This window comes from Candida tropicalis (assembly GCF_000006335.3).
Source record: "Candida tropicalis MYA-3404 genomic scaffold supercont3.3, whole genome shotgun sequence".
NCBI classification, from domain to species: domain Eukaryota; kingdom Fungi; phylum Ascomycota; class Pichiomycetes; order Serinales; family Debaryomycetaceae; genus Candida; species Candida tropicalis.
The window spans coordinates 1,841,127-1,858,236 of NW_003020055.1; the positions used below are offsets into that span (position 1 = coordinate 1,841,127).

The following is a 17,110-nucleotide window of genomic DNA, read 5'->3' on the forward strand; positions in this document are numbered from 1 at the left end:
TCCATGCCCATCAATGGACCTTCAGATAATTTGGAATATACCATGAAACTTTATCAGAAGTAACATCAAAGAAATTTTTAGAATCATCATTCTTATTAATATCCCAAATCACATTCTTCTTAAATGATAATACAAATCCTCCTGCAGTACAAAATAAATCATATGGATCTCTTGATCCTTTAAATCCAACTTCTAAACTTTTCTTGGTTTTAATTGTACATTTCCCATGAAGGACATATTTTAATTTATCCCAAAATCCTAATTTAGGAGAAGGATCAACTGGAGGTTTGGAAAATTTATCAAAATTTAACATGGTTTGTTGTATACCAAAATTATATGAAGTACCCCATATGATTCTTGTTGGATAATCTGAATTAAAACTACATTGTAAATCAGTATACATTTTAACTGAAGCCAATGTTTTCTCAACAATTAGTGAATCAAATTTATTCAATGATAATTCAGGATCATGTTGTGGAACTAATGGAACATTAATCTTTCTTATCTGTTCAGGTGAATTGATAAACGCTTCAGTTATGATTAAATGACCATCTAATGAAAAACTAGTATCAGCAATATCTTTATTCCTTGGTGAATGTACCAATGGTAATGGATAATCACGTAAATGCATTCTTAATTCACCCAATTTCAATGATGCATATAATGGAATCAATAAAGTATATTCCGTATCCTTTGGAACACCTTGACCAAATTTATAAACAAAATCAGCAACTTTCTTGAGTTCAAATTTTGGTTTTGAAAGATCCAATTGTAAATTGTCCATATAAACAGCTGTTAAAGGTGGTGAATAAGGATAAGCAACTACATCATCATTCAAGGATTCCGGAAGTAATACTTCACCACCAAATAGATATTCTTTATTGCTAATGATTTCTTCTCTTAATTGAGCTTTATAAGTTTTAACTTTTCTTATCCATGATCTAGACACTGTTTTGTGTAAATGATTAAGTTTGTTGAAATAGTCTTCACCGTCTTCTTTAGTAACAGCGGCTCGATCATCAAATAATGTATAAAGTTCCGATCTTTTCCTTTGTTCAATTAAACCCAATTGATAAATCATACCTAGTTCAACTTCAAATGGATCATCTTCCATAGTGAATTTCAATGTCTTGGATTTAAGACTAATAAATGGTAAAGCCTTGGGTTTTTGTAAATTTGGATGAACTATATTCAACTGTTCTTTAGAACTTTCATCTTTTAATAATTTAATTAAATGTTTAACTAGTTTAACAGTGACAGAAATATTATCAAATAATTTATAAACAACAAATTGATGTGGTTGAATAAAACGTATTGAATTAGTATCAATTTCAATTTTGAATTCTTTAATAGATGATGGAATATTAGTTCTTAATTTCAATTTATCCAGACAAAGTAATCTATTCCATTTATCTTTAACTTGTGGAGAATCAGCAAGTCCTCTTATAAATCCAACATCTGCTCCTATTTCTTTATGTCTTAAAAATGCTTGAATATCAGACAATTGTAATTTAACTTTGAATTCATCACTTAATCTAAGAATGATATCCAGATAATCCAACTTAAATTCAAAAGAAATATAATCCAATATTGATTCTGAATCAGGAGTAATTGTTGGACTTAACATTAAACTATCAAATCTTGTTAAATCTTTACGAACCTTCAGTTTGATAAGTTTTATTGGTGATATCATAAATTCTCTAATAAGATAGACACATCCAATTAATGTGCCAAATTTGTATCGATTATAATCCAAATTTAATTTATCCATACTTAAATCAACCACGATTTTATTCTTACCATTATAGTTACAAATAGCATTTATATTTGATTTAATAGCTGGTATTTCCAATAAATGAGAAAACTTACCATGAAGATCAGTCAATGCTGAAAGTTTTAGTTTATCAAGTTTGGTATTAATTGACCAATACATTAAATCATAATTAATAGAAGCTAGGGTTTCCAGGGAAGCAGATGAAGAAACACTATTGGTTGGTGAGTTTTCACCGCTTTTATTTCCATGATTATTAACACCCAATACTAATGATTCAATTTTAAAATTAATTTGTTTTAATTCATGTTGTTCATCAAAATCAAAATCAAATTCGGGACCTTGGCTATTTGCTAAATCTTGTTTTGGAATCAATACCGATCTTGAACCTAATAGAATATTTAAAAATGATAACTTAAAATCTAATTTAGTTAACCATGATGGTAAATATTTGAATAATTTATCTTCAATTGAAGATGATTTGAATTTTTTAGCAGTTGATCCAGTAGACAAACTTCGAAGTTTCAATTCATGACGAAGTCGAAGTAATTCTTGGTTGAATTTCTTATTAATAACACCAATTTCGAGATCTGTTTCAACCATTCTAGTAACATCTAATAATAAATAATGTATACCTGTGAATATTTCAAGGTTTGTTAAATCTATAGTTAATTTATTAAAATCAATAAACGTCTTAATCTTAAGGTTTTTAAGTATATCAAGTTTTATATCAAGATAATTCATACTTGTTATATCCTTTTTTAATACGAAATTTTGTTTTTCAATTAAATCAACATGTGATTTTTCATAATAAGTAATTTTGGGATTTAAAACTTGACAACTGGATGCATAATCTCTTGTTGAAGTCGTGAATAATGAAAAATTCAACAATGAATATGAGAATGATAAAATTTGTGTGTTTTTATGTGCTTCATAATGACGAATAACAATACGGGGTTGTTCAATGACAAGTTTGATATCCAATCTAGGATAAAATTCATTAAGATATCGATACATTTTCTTAGTTAGTGGTTCTCTTTGTGTAACTGCCTGCAGTCCATTCAAATTGAAACTTTCATTGGTGATATCATGAGCAGTTTCTTCGTCATATTCTTGTTCATCTTCAGGGAAGAACTCTTCCGGAGACAATGGTGAATTAACAATTATATCTTTAAACTCGTGTAACCTTCGCCATTTCTTAATGAGTATCAAATTATAAAGTAAAGCACTTAATTGTCTAGTATCAAGATCAAAAATCGGTGTGCTTGCGGAGAAATAAACTTCAATGACACAATTTTTAAATCCTTTACTTCTAACCAACTGATCAAGAACATTAGTTTTATAAGTTAATGCAACATTTGGAATATTTAAAATTTCATCTGATGTTTGCCCAAGATAACCTGTTGGTAGAGTAGTTCTTGCAGCATAGAATACTTTCAATAACTGTACAGAACATGTTAAATGATATGGTCTATCCTTTTGAGAATTGAACAAAACTTCAAATCCAGCAGCATCTTTATTCATTCTTGAAAAATTAAATGATACGGATTTGGTCATCAATTCTAGACAAGTTGCTGGTTTTGAATCATTGAAATAATGTTTAACATCAGTATTATTTTCCATTGTAACAAATGGAATTTCTGAAAGTTTTGAATTTTCAATATGGATATTAACTTCTGAGATAATTGCATGAACAAATCTATATCCATTCTCAACCATTTGAATTCTATTATTCTTTTTAATTTCCAATTCTTCGGGTGTTGGAATTGGTCTATGCTCAGTTACAATTTGTTGTTTATAAATTTCATCTTTAAAAATATAATACTTTGCAGCATTAAAAACCAGGACATCACTGTCATTAATATTAATTCTAATTCTTAAATCATCTATTTTCCCAGTAATATAGTTAATCAGTAGTTTATTTTCAAAATTAATGCTACCAAGTTGAAAAGGTTTGATTATATCACCTCCAGTTTTAATATCATGAATAATTTTATTAACCAAGATACTAAATTTCAAGGAAATTTTTTCATTAGATTTCCTACTATATCGTGATCTTGCAAAAAATTTCAAATATTCAATATAAGTTTTGTTTTCAAATGCTGATATTATAGTTGTTTGACGAAATTCTAAATTTAATGTTGGGATTATTAATAATATGCTCTTTACAATGAATTTTCCAATTTTGTTTGATGGAAAAATGTTAATCGATGCTATTGAAGGATCTAATTCATCATTATTCAAAGGTCGTACTCTATGTTTCTTTGTCTTATTAGATTTGATGATATTATTACTACCACTTGCAGTAGTATCCTTTTGGAGTTTTAATTTTATTGTTAATTCATCAATTATAGTCATTCTTGTATTGCCCCATAATCGAAATCTTAATGCTTTAATCTCCGCAATGAATTTCTTATTCTCTAAAGTTATCCCATTGAACAGGATTCCATTATTGATAGTTATTGACAGGAGATGAAACCCAATTATTTTAAATACAAGATACCAGAATGATAACCATCCGACGATTATGCAACATAGATAGAATACCAACGTATTAGTATCTATATAGTTATCATAAAACATAACACTGATATTCTATAGTCAAGGGTTTGAATAGTATGTAGCTAGTATTTAATGTTCACAATCAGTAAAGAAGTATTGGTGGCAGTTTTCTGTCTTAGTTTTTTTTTTTTATGGCTGAAAAATAAAAAAATGTAAACACGCATTCAATCAATCAATCAATCAATCAATCAACCCAAGCAAGCAAGCAATCATTCACAGAAATGTTGGTATTTGTTTGTGCCACCACGATAGGTTAATGAACAAATGAATTGACGAACAAGTATGCAAATCAAAACAAACTGGACCAACAAAACTTAATGAACCCAAAAGGTCAAAGTTATTATGAGACGATATATTCAATACGAGGAGATATTGGTGTGTAAACAGAGAGAATGTGTAGCGATATAGAAGCGGAGTATAAAACTTTGCTACATTGGTGGCTAAACCCAACCCAGTGCTGGTCAGCTTGTTAAAAAAAAATGATAAAATACACAATATACAATACAAACAGTCTCTATTGTGTATTGTTACGTTACAGGTTATGTCATCATGTTATTTCCCCCATTTGAAATTTTTATTTTTATTTCTAACTATGGAACATCCACAAGTATCACAAAGAACAAAAACAATCCCGGATGGGGAAAAATTTTTTGTTCATTGCTATTTATTCAATTACAGATGTGTGTGTGTGTGTGTGTGTGTGATGCTATTGTATTCTTCTTTTCAGTGTAGGAATAACCAGCAACTATGGATTACATTATGTGTATTTTCTCTTGTTAAACTACGAAGAAGAAGATTTGTTGTTGTTTTCATTTCTTTTTCTTGCTTGAGGTGATTACGGGCAAAGGAAGATAAAAAGGTAGTATTTACGATGAAGATGATTAAAATAAAGGCTGGTCTAAACACTGTGCTCGATAAGTTTAAATTTCTAGAATCCGGATCAATTTCTATTCTTTTCAAAATACATAAACTGACTTATCCTCACACCAAATTGACAGAATATTTGCTAATTATATAATTATGAGTAATAAGATACTAAATTAAAAAAAAAGAACCACCTCTTCCTATCATTACCCATCAACCCCGAATACCCGTTATTCCAAAGTTGATTAGTTTTTCTCTCCGGCTAATAATAATCCATGCATATACTAACAGAAGTCCACATCTTTATCCGAAATCTCACAAAATTAGAAATTGTTAAAAACACGGTGTGTGATCATCATCACGTGTGTGTAATTAGGGTTATAGCCCTAGATGTATATATTTACAGGTTAGCAGTGTGAATCTTTTTTTTACAGTTTGTGAAAAATGCGTGCGAAAGTGGACAAAATCTCGTTAACTATGGGCAGAAAAATTGTATGGGTGCGACAAAATCTCAGTGTGCGCCGGCCCAGCGATTGCAGTGGATGTAGGGGAATTGCACACGCACACTCTCTCACACAGGAATCTCTCATTGGGAAGGGAAAGAGAGGAAAAAAAAATTTTATTGAAAGTAATACTTTGAAATTTTTTCTAAGAGGAAATCTCTTTTTTGATCACATTACACTTGACATCATATCAAAAAGTATGTTTATTGGAAGGATAGATAGTTGGATATAAAGAGTTATTATTATTACTATTATTAATGATTGAATAGAATCATTGGGAGAGGTGTACATGGATTCATGACGATTTGTCATTTGGGAAATGTATCGAGATGGAACAAACTGAAAAATTTTTCATTGCATACGATGAGACCAAATAGAAAGGAATAATAATCCATAGGAAAGTGTTTAATTAGATGTATTGGGATTGAAGAAATAAAAATGATCAAATGAAATGGACAAGAGAATCTCATCTCGAAAAGAGTATACTATGAAATTATGACAATCTAAAGAATTATACACAATCTCATGGAACTAGTTTTAATTAACTCTTCATATTGTTTAAATACATTTAAACTTGAAATACTAACTTGATTTTTTTTTATTTATAGTGGCCGGTTCTATTCCACACCCAAAAATTGTTAAGAAATACACCAAGAAGTTCAAGAGACACCATTCTGACAGATATCACAGAGTTGCTGAAAACTGGAGAAAACAAAAGGGTATTGATTCATGTGTTAGAAGAAGATTCAGAGGTACCATTCCACAACCAAACATTGGTTACGGTTCTAATAAGAAAACCAAGTTCTTGAACCCATCTGGTTACAAAGTTTTCTTGGTTAAAAACGTTAAAGATTTGGATGTTTTGTTAATGCACACTAAAACTTATGCTGCTGAAATTTCTTCTGCTGTTTCTTCTAAAAACAGAATTGAAATTTTGGCTAAAGCTAAAAAAATTGGTGTTAAAGTTACCAATCCAAAAGGTAAATTGAACTTGGAAGCTTAAATATGATTTTATGTTCATAATAATAATAAATATATATATTAAAGCAAATGTACAATAATAATTCTAAACTTAGAATGTTTTAGTTTATACTTGATGATAAACATTTGTAAATCTGTAGTATCTGTTGAAATGAAGCAGTACATGTTTAATCACTCAAGAGAATAATGAACGAACAACCGACTACATCTAATAATAAGTAATGAATAAATAAATATATCTATTGAACATTAAATAATAATTGATTCCCAAAAAATCAAAATATGCTAAATATAATGTAATTGTAGTTAGTAGATTTAATATAAATGGTATACAACACACGTAACATGAAGCATGTTCACCCCCGCAATATTATTAAAAGAACACTTTCATAAACAAGTTACTCTCTATATCAATCACTATGAAAGGTGTAAAGTATCGTATTTTTTTTGTTGTTGTTGTTTAGTGTTGTTGTCGAAGATAAAAGTTGTCTATCGTGATTCAGCTAAAATTTTGTCTCAATACACGACCTCCCACGTGACATAGCTAAAATTTATGACCAAAAAAATTCAAAGTGTAATAACTTCGTTTACATTGTAGTTTAATATTTTTCAAAAAGAAATCATTGCTCTTATAATAAGTATCAAGAAATATTGGAGAGTCACAAGATAAGTGAAATTGAAATTACAGTATACAAACTTGGATGTTAAGATGAACATAAAAACAATCATATATTGACAATAATACTAATACTAATAATAATAATATACATTAATGAATGCTAGAAATTTAAATCGTTTCAAATGTTAGTAAGTAGGTCATAGTCGTGAAATGGGTATAACACAATATATGGTAATACCCATGAATGGTAGATCCGTTGTAATGTTCACAATTTTTAAAAGTATCCAGGAAATGAAAAAAGAAGAAAAAGAAGTGTAAAATAATTGATCAATTTTTTGTCCTGTTTTTCATACATATTTATACTTGCCTCCCTCCTCCTTCCTCCCTATTTAAAAGAATTCAAATCGTGTATTTTATGTTATCTATGTGTACTGGTTTGTGAGGTTACACGACCTAGTGTGCCTCCACCACCAAGTGTGCTTTGAGGGAATATTATCAACTAACCCTTTCGGGTGTCGGCAGGTGAATCTCCTCCAAGAGATGGGACGTGTGAAGGCGTCTAGGAATTAGTATATAAACCACTGGATTCCCATTTGGGATCGAGTAGAACAGAGAAAGGAAGAAGGAACCAACTCTATTCATACATTTTCTATATTAGACACGAGGTATTATATGTATCTACGCTCTATTCTTAACATTTTTACATAATTATCATTCATAGCGTGATCTATTCAAAAAAAAAAAAAAAAAAAAAAAAAAAATCGAGTTAATCAATTAGAAGTAATATATCTATATACCAATTGATCAAGAAAGAAAGAAAGAAAGAAATGAACTTGTAAGAAATCCATAGAGTAATGATTTATTGTCTTAATGGTTAATATTTGTATTAATTATACATTAGAACCTACAATATATCTAACATTGGATAAAAAAGATGAACATAAAGATACTCATATATTGATAATAATACTAATATACATTAATGAATGCTAGAAATTTAAATCATTCCAGTACAGGGTTAGTAAATTAATAAAAAAACGGAAAAGTTCTTGTTGAGACAACTATGTCAACAAAATAAATGCATCAGTAACATATAATAACAAATATATTTCTCATCAATAAACATGATGGTTCTTTTCATGGCTATTTATATTATGTACAGTGGAGAGAAAAAAAAAATCAAATCATGAGTATTGGTTAGTGCACGACTTATTAATTAATTTGTCCTTTTTAAGCAATTCAGACGTGTATTATCTCAGAGGATTTATTTGAAACATCAAGTATTTAATATTAAAATTACAATCTATAAAACTGTTTTTATCATATTAATTAATTCACAAATGAACGAAATTAAAAGATAAATAATATATAAAGAGAAAATAAATGAATGAGTAAATGAATGAATGAATAAATATATAAAAAAAAAAAACATAATAATAACCACCTCCCAATTTTTGAAAAGAAAAATCCATAACCTATAATATCCAAAAATAATTAAAAACCAATATACCTCTAAAGAATCAACTAATAAGAATGAAAATATAAAAAAAAAAAACTATTTCAATTGATCTATCTTCTAGTACCTGTATTTGAAACATTACTAACTTCAGTATGATGATGTTTTTTAATTTTATAACCTAATTCACAACTTCCATCTTTATTCAATTGTAAATCGGTAGCTTCTTTTAAAACAGGAATTTTCAAATCAGCTAATGTACAAAAACCTTGTTGATTCTCACCAATATTCTCTTCTCCTTCATTATTTGTTGGTTTATTAGTATTATCAGTACTTATAATTGATTCAGCTGGTCCACAGAAACTAGCATCTTCTTGAGTTAATGAAGATGGCGATGATTCTTTAGCAAATTCATCTGAATTAAAATTAGGTTTTGGTGATGGTGGAATATTAAGTGATGTTTTAAATCTATCATCTTCAACATCTTCTTGTTCCCCTTCATCTTCATCCTTAATTTCAGTTAATGGTTCACATTCAATTTTGGAATCAAGTGGTACTTCTTCAACTGGAATAGGAATGTTTTCACCACCAGTGGTTGCTGTGGTTTCTTTTTTAGGAATTGGAATACTTGGAAATTCTTCAATTGGACTATGTGGAATAGGATTGGTATGTTTGAAATCTAATGCCAACATAGAATCACATTCTTCATGTTCAATATCAGATTCTTCAACTGCAGGTAAATTATTCCCATTAACTGGTGATGCTGCTTGATTTATTTTATCTACTGATGATGGAGCTGAATTCATTGGTGATGATGATGACGAAGATCCTGATGCTGATGCTGATCCTGATGCTGATCCTGATGCTGATCCTGATGCTGATGCTGATCCTGACACTGACCCTGCCGCTGAGAGTACTTCATTAATCATTGGAGCATTGTTTGCAACACCTGGATCTAATCTTGATTTCAATTTATTAGATGTATCATCAAGTGAATGAAGACTAGCGTTACTTGAAGAAACATCTCCATTGGTGGTGGTAGCAGCAGTATTTCCATTGGTTGTTGGTGGAAGATTATTGTGGTTCAAAAATTGACTATTTTCTTTAAGGGTAGTCTTGTTAACCTTATCAGTAACATCAGTTAAATCCAACATACTTTTAATTGGGGTATGAAGACTTTCGTCATGACTATCATATCCATTATTAGTAGCAACTTTTCTTGAAGTAAATGTACCTCTTCTTGAAGGAACTTGAGAATTGGTGGTTGAAGTATAACCAGAACTAAAACTTGGATGAGTGTCAACATTATTTCCAGTACCTGGTAATACAAATGGATTAACTTCTTGATCTGGATGTTCATAAATACACATTTCTAATCCTTTAAACCAAGGATCTGCAAACAACATATCCATATTATATCTAGTATTAGGTGAAGGATCACATAATTTCCAAGCAACTCTTGAAGCTCCAGTATTTTCAAATTTAGCAGCCAATTTAAATTCACTACCTGGACCTTTAGGATATTCAATATTGTCTTTAAAAGTATGATGATCAGTACAAAATCTCTTGTGACTAAACTTATAGTCTCTAAAAGCATGATCATTTGGACTTGATTGTTGAAATGGAACACCACCATAAATTAAACAAAATAACATCATACCTAATCCCCAACAATCCATTTTAAATGGATCATAAGCAAAATTTTTAATTTCAGTACTAGATTTTTCTTTTAAAAGCATAACTTCAGGTGGAGAATATGGTGGGGATCCAACATAAGCAGTGGATAATTTAACTGGACTTGAAAAATCACCAGGAGTTTCATGACCAAATTCACTAACACCAAAATCACACAATTTAGCTAATCCATTAGCATCCAACAAGACATTTTCTGGTTTTAAATCACGATGAACAATATCGTTATCATGAAGAAATTTAACCCCATAAGAAATTTGTTTGAAAAGACAATATTTTTCAGCTAATGAAGTATTTTTCCAACCTGGTTTAACAATTAATGAAAATAAATCACCTCCACCACAAAATTCCATAACCATACCCCAACCTCTAGTCAAGTTGGATTGAGATTGGATTCTTAAAATAGCAATAACATCAACCACGTGTCTTGATTTTGAAGCTTGGTGATGAAGAACATATTCTTTCAGAACTCTTTTATAAAATTCTTCATCGGTTTCTTTACTTAATAAAGTAAACCTTTTCAAAGCAAAAAGACTCTTCTTGTTGTTACAAGCATTAATAATACGGACATCTGAAGATCCACCATCACCTAATTTTCTAGTACCAACATCAATCTCAAAATCTTCTAATAAATTAATATGAGTTTGTTTCAAATAATCAGGTAAATAATCATTTGGACTAGCAACAGGGTTAGCTAAAACTCTTTCTCCGTCATTAATACCAGACATATAAAAACTGGTATTTTTAGGACGTTCTTGAGTAGCAGTCTTGTTAAGACCATAAGGATTATAAACAATTTTATCGCCATGATGACCCACAGGAGAAGCATGATTACTTGGAGCTCTACTACTTCTCAATTGTTGTTTTTGAGCATTTCTAGTATCGATTTGATTCAAATGAGCAAAAGTATCAGCTTTTGAAAGAGTTTTACGACCTGGATGAATAGGACCCTTCTCTGAATTACTTCTGTGTCGATTTAAAAAACCCGGGGCATGAAGATTTGTTCCACTACTGGAATGATGGGTATGACTATTGCCGTTAGTATGGGTATCCTTAGTGTGATGATTGACATTATTGTTTGCTGCTGCTGTAGTTGTAGATTGGATTGGGTTTGTATTACGGCGTTTTAATGTATTAATTGACGCAGCTCTTCTCATAGTAGAATGAGGTGGAGGAGTAATAGGTGATGAAGTTGAGCCAGCAACAGGATGTGGTGATGCTGGTGAAGGTACAGCTACAGGTGATGATGTTGTATTGGTATTAACATTATTCTGGATTTGATTGTGATTGTAGTTGTGATTATGATTACGGTTATTAGAAGGGACTGGGGAAGGGGCTGTTGATGAAGTTGGGGTATTCAGATCCTTTTTTGAATCATGACGATGGAATAATTTGGATAATCCAGTACTTGAAGGAGAAGATGAAATATCTGGAGTAGGCTCCTTTTTAAAAATACTCTTAATATTTGGCATTGTGAATTGAATTAAATTAAATTAAAGATTAGTAATAATCAGTCCTAGTAGTGGGATGGTGGTGGGGTATTTCTGATGAAGATGATGCTTGTGATGATGAAGATGATGATGATGAGTGGGCAAGTTGTAGTAGTTGTAATTGGTGATAAATAATTGAATACTAATTAGTCAGCTGTGACTTTCCTCTAAAAAAAAAAACAAAACAAAAAAGAATACAAATATAAACGTGGTATAATTTGGTTTAATTTAATTAATTAATCAAAAAATCAAAAATCAAAAAAAAAATGGGAAATTATCTTCTAAAATATATAAATATGAATATAAAAATATGAATATGAATATGGATATATAAAAATGTGAAATTGTCAATTTGCTTTTTCTTTTTCTTTTTTTTTTTTTTTTATCTTTTAGAAGCAACAGAAAAAAATTTTCTTTCTTTTTTTGTGGGCGGTCGTGTGGAAATCAACTTTCCCTTCTACTTGGGAAAACCCACCCCCTCCCCCTCCTCCATACACACCCTACATTATCACCATGTACACTAATATTTGATTAGTCGATTATTTTGAAAGGTAGATTGATACAGATATGTTTATGTGGTGTACATTGATTAATTAAAATTAACTCCTCTTCTTCTTCTACTTCTTCTGCTTCTGCTTCTGTTTCTGTTTCTGTTTCTAACGCATTAACGCGTGGCGCACCGCCCTACAGAATACCACTTCTCTACTATTCCATTGCTCCGCTATTAATAATAAGTTGATCATTACAATATTACAAACTCCTCTCTCTTTCTTTCCCCCTCCGTTATGTTGTTTCCACTCGGGTTTATTAAACCCGTTTTGTATAGGAAATATCACTGTACTATAATGTATAAAATGGTAAGCAAGTCATTTGTTTTGTTTTTTGGTTTGATTTATTCCGGTATGGGTTTGTTAAATCCGGTGTATCCACCGCGGTATTAAATTCCAAACATACCCACGATCCGATTATTAAACTTACAAATTCAATTGATTTCACAATTGGTTTCACAATTGGTTTTACAATTGGTTAATATTGGTTCTTGAAATTAAATATAACCCCACCATACCTCCTATTTCTCTTACGAGAAATTAGTTTCATTAATTTTGTTGTATTTTTTTTTTTTTTATTTGTTAAATTTCTGGGTTTATTTATGTGGATCGTATTACATACACAATGCATTATAGGTTATGTGCAAATGGCAAATACATACCATGCATGGATTATTTATTGTCCTATTAAAGCAAGCCAAAACATTCGATTACTAGTATTATTATTACTACTCAACAATTCCTTATCGTTATTATTCTGTATAGAATAATTAGAAAAGAAGTCAACAACGAATTGAGATTATCGATGGATGAATAAATGAAATACTACAGTTAAACTTAAACACAAACTTTGTTTCTTTAACGTAGAAGTAGAAGTAGTTAATTAAAAATATTATTTGCTCTTTTTAAGGTTATAGTCTATTCTTTTCATTTCTTGTCCTTGATTTCAACAATTAAGGTTAATTGAATCCTCTTACAAGAAAATAGGGAAAAATCGCCGTTTAACTTTGCCAAATAATGAAAGAAAAACTGATATTAGTAGTGCTAGTATTAGTGGTGATGGTGGGGGTTGTGGAGAGATAAAAAAAAACCATGACAAAAACCAAAAAAAAAGCAATCTTTTATTGAACCACATTGCTATTCATCAAAAAGTTATTCCGTTAATATCAATGGAAACTTTCTTGGAACCACTCACCTTCCATCTCTTACACTTATAATATCAACTCCCCTCTCTGTCTGCCTCCACAGACTCTACCAATTCATATAAAAGAAAAAGAAACGCATATTGATACATCTATTCTTCCGATTGAACTCTAATTTAATGGTTACTTTTTTTTTTCTTTTGTTATTGTTGGGATATGATGGAGTGTCATAAATCCAGAACAGAAAACAGTTTTACGTTTAAACATATTCGATGGTGATGTTATACATATATGAAACATTCTTGTTAATTGTTCATTAAGAAATTAAAAGTCGTGTAATGTACCGTTTGCGTGTGTGAACCAAAACACCAAAAAACATAATCATGAACCCTTTTAGCCATTGATAATAGGGGGAAAATAATAAAAGATAAAGAGAAATTGATGGATGGATCCTACTTGTTCATTGTAAAACATTTAAAGTTTATACTTTGAAAATCATCGTTTCGAATTATTTTGTTTCTAGTTATTATTGTTACTATTATTATTTTCAGATTTTTCAAGAAGAATTGCAGTATAATGTAACAACGATAAGACAATAAAAAAAAGGAGTAGAGTTAGTATTGAAAGAAATTTTCATATCGCCACGATGTTTATTGAATCTTGAAATGTAACCAAGTTGAATATAAATTCAATTGGTTACTTGATTACACAAAAAATTAAATCAATCAGATTTTATATTCCAATTTCAATATAATTCACTCTTCCACACTCTTACTTGTTAATCAACGAGATATGACAATATCTTAAATCAATTTCTGTTCTCATATAAGCAAAAGAAAAGACGTATCTCATTACCCTCCTCCATCTCTCCCCTTGAAGTGTTATAATAGCACGGCTGTGTATTGAGTAGTTACATATTACTACCATATTGAAGTTGAGATTAAGGAGAAAGAAACGTGGAGATTAGGTATTACTAAAGATAAGGAACTAAAATAGAAAAAAAGAAAGGAGAAATCTAAATGAACATCTCTCTCTCTCCTCTGTACTCTTTATTCTTCTTGGACCCGCCTTTTTACATATTTCGGTTAAATTATTCATTTATGGCAATAGCATTATTTATTTGGTTTCATGCTGAAATTCCTTATCCTCCCCCCCCCCAACCCCCACAAGATCTACTTTTGATAAATATCTTTATAGAAAGTAGAACTTTTCCATTTAGTAGTTGATCAATACTAAAGTGCAATTCACAGCGAGTAATGACCATGTGTAATATATTTATGAAACCTATTTTTAATTGACTAATTAATATTGCAGAAGATATCACACTATAATTGCAGTTAATGTATAATTATGTAATCCTGTTAATGGGGATAGGCTTCTATATTACAATTAATTCTAGATTCATAAAAGATATTAACCGTTACTCTTAGATCTCTTTTTTTTATTTTTAAAGAAAGCCAATCAACCCCCCCCCCCTTGAGATGAATAATTACCCCTTAAAAATTATCGAAATTCGAATGAAAATGGCAAGATATAAATTGCAACCTTATTTACATATCTGATGAAATATTGACATTTTAACAGGTCAGAAAATTCATTCTACTTCATTTGCAATAATAAAAAATAATATATAATTAACATTAGACATGGTATTTAATAAGAATAATAATAATAATAATAATAATAAAAATGAAACAAATTATAACAAATTAACAAAATAGAAAAACTAAGAACAAAACGATTTCAACGTAATTGATGATGTTAGAATGGGGGGAAAAAGGTAAATAGGAAGAATCTATTCAATTCTTCTTTAAAATAAATGGGGGGAGAATAATGATGAGATATTTCTAGTGTAGATTTATCTAAACAGAATCTTCATCGGAAACTTTATGATTTCTTTTAATTTTAAAGAATCTAATACCACCAGTATGATCTTCATCTTTAATATCAGCAGAAGGAGGATTAACTCTTGTGAAACTAGATTCATCACCATCATTTGGACCAAGAATTGGAACACCACCATTAGCAGCTTGTTTTTCGGCTTTAACTCTATTCATGTGTTTTCTATAACTATTAGCGATATTAGCTGAGAAAGTCAAGACCCAACAAATTAAAATACAAACAAAAGCAGCCCACATAATACCCATTGATTTAGCACCAACATGAGCATATCTATCAGCATTTCTGAAAGCATTTTTAGCCAATACAGTAACACCAGTTTGCATAGCAGCAAAACCAGCCATGAAAATTAAAGCAATAGTAATTAAAATAATAACAACTTTATCAATAATTTCAAAACATAATCCTAAAATATCAATAATGAAAGCTAAACCAACAAATGCTAAAGCAATTAAACAGAATGCAAATGAAAATCTACTTAAATAATAAAAAGTATTTTCGTTATTAAGGAAATCTTCAGGAACATTTTCAGTAGTACCAAAATTATCTTGAGGATCAATTGGATAAGCTGGACCTAATAAACAATTTGAAAAATCATTTTTATCACAAACACCCCAAAATGTCCATGCACTTCTATTAGCTGGAGCATTTGGAATATCTGAAGTATCAGCTTGTAACCAATAAAATTTATTTAATGGTGCATGTTTTGAAGAACCTGATAAAACAGTGAAAATTAATAATAATATGGCACCTGCCATAAAAAAAAGATTAACAAATGTAACAGCTACTTTCATATTTCTTATCTCTGTGTCTTCTTTTCTTTCAATTGACTTTTCAATGAATAAATATATAAATAATCAAATAAATAAATAAAGAAAAAGAACTGTCTTTAATAAATGAAAGAAAGAAGAAAGTTAAAAAAAAAAACAAAAAAAAAATAGCAAGTAAATTTTCCCTTTTACTAAAAAAAAATAAAAAACAATCGATGAATTAATGAATGGAATGAAAAAGAAGATGATGATGATGGTTGGTTTGTGTGTGTGTGTGTGTGAGAGGTGGGAGGTGGAATTTCAACGTAAACAAAAGAAAATTTTCCCTTCGAGAAATTGTCTTTGTGTAATTTATATGTGAGTCGTGTACCAGATGAGAATTCTACTCTATTTTTGTTTTGCTCTCTTCCCAATTAGGATATATTTGTTAAATATTGCACGACTTGATGTTCCTAATTCAGAAAATGTACGGCTTATTCTGGTGATTTAAAATTGTTCTATTACCAATGAATTACGGAAAATCAAAGACGAAGACAAAGAAAAAAAAAAAAAGAATATGAGAGTGTGTCCATTAAGCTAGATGAGAGAAATCATTGAGTAGTGGATTAATTATAACTTCTATTAAAATCAATTGGAATAGCCATAATCACCATTGTGTGCGTGGATATATGTGAGTGTGTGTTGGCAAGTTCTAATTTTAGACCTCACAACCAAGAAACAATGGTACGGTAGTGGTAGTGGTGGTGGTAGTAAACCGCTGGCGGTAAAAAAAAGAAAGAAAAAAAAAAGAAATTGGTCACGTTTGGTCATACA

At 29.9% G+C, this 17,110-nt stretch overlaps 3 protein-coding genes across 3 annotated transcripts; all 3 read right to left on the reverse strand. All coding sequences in view use genetic code 12, as the record gives it.

The window, feature by feature from the left end:
• Positions 1-10: 10 nt before the first annotated feature.
• On the reverse strand, positions 11-4,354 carry CTRG_02858 (uncharacterized protein; the record flags this gene model as incomplete). The annotated part of the gene is made up of 1 exon (XM_002548515.1): positions 11-4,354. One exon carries the CDS (start codon positions 4,352-4,354, stop codon positions 11-13), a length of 4,344 nt encoding a protein of 1,447 aa, XP_002548561.1.
• A 4,515-nt stretch (positions 4,355-8,869) lies between these two features.
• Positions 8,870-11,920, reverse strand: PTK2 (protein kinase; the record flags this gene model as incomplete). Its single annotated transcript, XM_002548516.1, has 1 exon — positions 8,870-11,920. One exon carries the CDS (start codon positions 11,918-11,920, stop codon positions 8,870-8,872), a length of 3,051 nt encoding a protein of 1,016 aa, XP_002548562.1.
• Positions 11,921-15,490: 3,570 nt separating this feature from the next.
• SUR7 (Sur7p) lies at positions 15,491-16,321 on the reverse strand (the record flags this gene model as incomplete). Its single annotated transcript, XM_002548517.1, has 1 exon — positions 15,491-16,321. One exon carries the CDS (start codon positions 16,319-16,321, stop codon positions 15,491-15,493), a length of 831 nt encoding a protein of 276 aa, XP_002548563.1.
• Positions 16,322-17,110: the final 789 nt, after the last annotated feature.